This window comes from Corvus brachyrhynchos, unplaced genomic scaffold (genome assembly GCF_000691975.1).
Source record: "Corvus brachyrhynchos isolate BGI_N302 unplaced genomic scaffold, ASM69197v1 scaffold46, whole genome shotgun sequence".
NCBI classification, from domain to species: domain Eukaryota; kingdom Metazoa; phylum Chordata; class Aves; order Passeriformes; family Corvidae; genus Corvus; species Corvus brachyrhynchos.
The window spans coordinates 42,414-46,690 of record NW_008238838.1 but is presented as its reverse complement, the minus strand read 5'-3'; the positions used below and the strand labels follow the sequence as shown (position 1 = coordinate 46,690).

The following is a 4,277-nucleotide window of genomic DNA, read 5'->3' as shown; positions in this document are numbered from 1 at the left end:
ATACTTGAACTTCAGAGAATTGCTCAGTTCACCAATTTTTCATGCAGTGAGAAGGATGTAGTTTGGATGTTATGAAAACTCAAAAGACACCTTAATGTGACAATAGATTGTTGTGAGAGGAGGGAAGTTTCCAGACAAATACTATACGCAGAGTTGCTGCTGTTGGGGTGGACGATGGACTAGAGCAGGTCTGCGAGCATGATCCAGCCAGCAGGGAGTTCTAGCACCGTCCAGGAGAGCACGGATTGATTCTCACCTCTGCCAGACTGAGATCTGGGGGGGAGTTCACACCCTGTTTTCCTGCTTTAGGTGGGCACATCAACAGCATGTGCAGTGTCACCATACCCTGGGACAGCTGGAACATCAGGCAGTTCGTTGTCTGAAAGAGAGCAGGAGCTGGACCATGAAACAGCAGAAACCCTCCCTATGTACCACATTCCTGGTCCTGTGCACCAACAAAGTGAGGGAAACAAGGGGAATTAGTGAAAAGTCCAAGCTGCATGCTTGTCTTTGGTTGTAGACACCGACACAAAGTCTGAACTTGTGGAAAATAAGGAGGTGAGGCAGGTGAGCTGGGGCAGCTCTCCCTGTTTGTAATAAACCAAAAGGAAATGGGGAATTCCAGTGCATTGTCTGCATCTCTCTGCCCTAAGCTATGTCAAGGCCTCAGTTTACACATTCACAGCTCGTTAGAAGACAGACCTTACCTGACTTGGAGCCTTGGGCGTGCCCAGTGGTTTCAAAACACGGTGCCAGAAACCAGGTGGTCAGGCCTGTCCACTCTTGCATTTACAATTCGGCTGGCAAACACTACAGCTGCTGATTCAGAGCTCACAAAAGAGGTTCTCTGCTTTCACGAGCCATTGAAGAGCTCGAGGAGACCTGGCTGTCTTTATAGTCCTGGCAGCAAGCTTACATCCTAGTGTTTCGAATTTATTCCTTTGGGAGCCCCGTGACTGCCAGGTGGCTGGCATCAGCAGCAGAGGCACGGGAAATGACCGCCCTGGATTTTGGAAGCGAGTCTCGGAGCTGTCTGGGGTGTGCTGGAGGGCTGAGGTGCTTGTTGTGCACTGTCACATCCTTTGCCTGCTCTCATGCCCATGTCATCCCTGGGATGGAGCAGGGAACTAGAGCCTTCGGTTCTGGGCAGCTTTAATTATCTCAGGAGGGCAAAGCTACTTTTGATCTCTGCCAAAATCATGTTTTGGGAGCAGGGCTCTCATTCCCGAGCTCCCGAGAGACGCATTTGAGATCAAAGGAGAAGTTCCCATCCAAATGACACAGCTTTGGGAAGGGGAGTGCCACCTCTCTGTTCTGCCCCAAAGCAGCGTGTGGCCAATTGAGGGCAACTCACTACACTTTTACAGCTCCCATTCTCCACAGTCAGTAATTATTCCCTTGCATTGCAGATGGAGAGGCTGGATCAGCCCAAGATGACTGTGCCCATCCCCAGCGGTACCAGCCTTTGCTCTGGGGGCTGCCTGTTCAGCTGGAAAGCACAGCGCTGCTGGATGACGTTTTCCTCTCCTCCCACTGAATCAGCCTTTTATTTACTCTTTGGAATGCAAAGTAACAGGACACCCTGTGAGTTTTATCTCTCTCCCAATCTTTTGTAATGCCTTGGAAGTTGCCGGACCGGATTGAGCGTTCGAGATGGGGTGGTTTCGGGGTTGCCTTCAGGAATCTGGGTGGGAGGGCACTGTCGGTGAAATTTGAATTTGGGAGTCACGCTGAGAGCAAAATCCTTGAGCCACACTGCAGGAAGGAACAGCCTTTGTCCCTGACTGAATCAGGCCCGTTGCTGGTGTGGATGGATGGTGCTCCGTTGCTAGAATTCCTGGGAACTGCCTCCACCAGAAGACTTTTCCCCGCAGGCAGCCGGCCTTCTTTCCTTATGTAAGCAGTTCTTCCTTTCTTTCGCGTGCATGGCATTCCCAGGGCTGGGAGCTGATGCGGAAGGATCCTGCCTGCCCAGACAGTGTTTGCTGCTCCTGCAGCTGATCCTTGTCTGGGGTTCGAGCTCAGGGCGATTTAGCTCTTGCAACTCACACAGATTTTGACCAAGTCGGACTTGGTTCTCAGACTTCAGGGCTGTCCTTCCTCCCAAACTTCGGCTCTGCTCTCAGGATGCTGTTGAGGCTACACTGAGACAACGAGAGGAGAAGGACGTGACAGCTTTTATTGGATAAACTGGTCCCAGCGGGAACAAGCAGAGGCTGTGAGGCTGACTGCTGCCATTACATGTGGGTGAGTGCCTTGAACTTCATGCTTTATTGCGTTTTCACAGTGCCTCGGCTGGGCTCAGCATCCTTCAGTCAGACTGGAGGGGTGCATGCAAGTCTCTCACCAAAAAAAAGCACGTGGCAGACAGGTTGGGAATTGTTATTGGATGTTTTGGGGCTCTGCAGTGCCCAGGGCGGGACCTGCTCCCACCACAGTGACTCGGTAATGGCTGCAGCACAGACACGAAGGAAATCCCTGGGCTCCAGCAACAGAGAAATGGGAATCCTGGTATTGAGGCCTCGAACCAACTACCTCCCAGCTAAATAATATTTACATTTAGCACGTATTTACATTTATTGCTTGCTGGTTTTCCCCACGGTGATTATGTCCCCTTGTTCAAAGAGGGCTCATGAATTAGTTTGTAAAATGTCAGTGGCTTGAATGGCAGGAAACAGTGAGCATTCACAGCTCTGTGTCAAACCAGGGGTTGTGGATCTTTGCCTTTTGCCCTCATCATCCATATCCCTGAGCGCGGGTGTTTACCTGGCACCAGCCTGGAGGAGATCAGTGGATGCGGCAAACAGGAAAAATGTGTAGAATGCAGGAGCAGTGGTTCGGCTGGGACCAGCTGCTTTGTACCCAAAATATGCTGTTTCACGGGGGTGTTAAGACAGGCTGCAGCCAGGCAGGTAAGGGAGTGGCTGTAAAAACAGCGCTGGGCAGGGCTGGGCATCAGCAGGAGGGCTGAGAGCTCCTGACATCAGCAGCCTGACTAACACGGCACCTTTTCAAGGGAAGTACCTTAAATCCAAGGGTGCTTCCTGCTGTGCAGTGTTCCGCGGTGGGTGGAATTCTGGCAGCTGCTGAGGGGACAGGGAAGGTGGTGGCTGATGTGTTTCTACAAGAACACAGAAGTTATGTCGTGTTTTTCACAACAGCAGGATCAGAGACCTCACCCCGTCTCTATTTTTCCCCCCAAAAAACACCTGCAAACAGCCTGCAAAACTTTTGCGCTGCAGAAGACAATTTAGAGCAAGGGAAAACAAAGGAGACTCAGCAAGGGATTTCCTGCCTGTGATCAGCAACTCGGGTTGCACCAGAACCAGAGTTCTGGGAAATTTTAAATATTCAAGTGTTGAAAAAATTCAGCTTCAGGGCTGGATGCAGTTGGTGTAAAAAGGTTTGGATCAGCAGTGCGGTGGCCAGTTCAGCTTTTGATGGGTGTATCACATATTCATATGGACTGCCACATGTAAGATGGAGAAAGGAAGACTCTTTCCATGAAAAATTGAGTTTGATCCAGCTATTTTAATCCTGACTTGCTCTTGAATGTGAGAAACCTAAATATTGGAGTGTGTGTGTCTGAATCATCTTTTCAAGAAGGGGTAAATGGTGAAGTAAGACTGAATGCAGCTTTCAGTGTTACAAATTCTTTCAAACCTGCATTAGAGCCGTTCTCAGAACCCCAGTCCCTCCTTTCCCTCTCTGTTTAATATTAAACCACACAGCCCCAGGGGCTGTTGCTCTGTGAGCATCCCCCGAGTGCCACATTTGGATGCACTGCAGTTTCTGCAGCACTGCTGTGGTGTTCACTTTGCATCCGGTCTCTGTTATCCAAGAGAAAGCTCATTGCTACAGTGCGGTAGCCTGGCTGAGGGCAGGTTTCAGGCTGGGAAAAGGGAATATTTTGCTTCTGAGTGTCCCAAATGTTTCTGGGAGCATGAGGCTTGTCCCTGGGGTAAACTATATGTGCGTGCTGAGAGTGCCCTCTTTGCAGCGGGGTTTCGTAGCGTGATAATGTTGTCACCCGAGGAGGGATGAGACCGTGGATACACAAAGCTTTTCCTTAGGAACTGTGCATCTCTGCATGCCAGCCAGCCCTCCTACCGACTACAAGGTGGCTTCTCTTGGTAAAAGACAGATTTTTCTGGTTTCATTTCCCAAAGCAAAGCTTGTGGCTGAAGGGTCTCTTGGATGATGCAGAGCTCATGCGGGGCTTTTGGGCGCAGCTTTTCGGGCACGGTGTTTCCCCTTGTTCCTGTGGAGCAGGAGAG

At 50.4% G+C, this 4,277-nt stretch overlaps 1 protein-coding gene across 4 annotated transcripts in view; it reads left to right on the top strand.

Moving 5' to 3' along the window:
* The first annotated feature begins 1,548 nt into the window (after positions 1-1,548).
* Positions 1,549-4,277, top strand: part of ST14 (suppression of tumorigenicity 14) — a 21,978-nt gene continuing 19,249 nt past the window's right edge. The window contains exons 1-2 of one of the 4 annotated variants that reach the window (XM_017738539.1): positions 1,549-1,896; positions 2,083-2,247. In XM_017738539.1, coding sequence (XP_017594028.1) covers positions 2,242-2,247 — 6 coding nt within the window. In that variant the 5' untranslated portion in view covers positions 1,549-1,896; positions 2,083-2,241. Of the gene's footprint in view, positions 2,248-4,277 lie in introns of all 4 variants that reach the window. The other 3 variants (XM_017738538.1, XM_017738541.1, XM_017738537.1) reach the window with 3 other exon arrangements.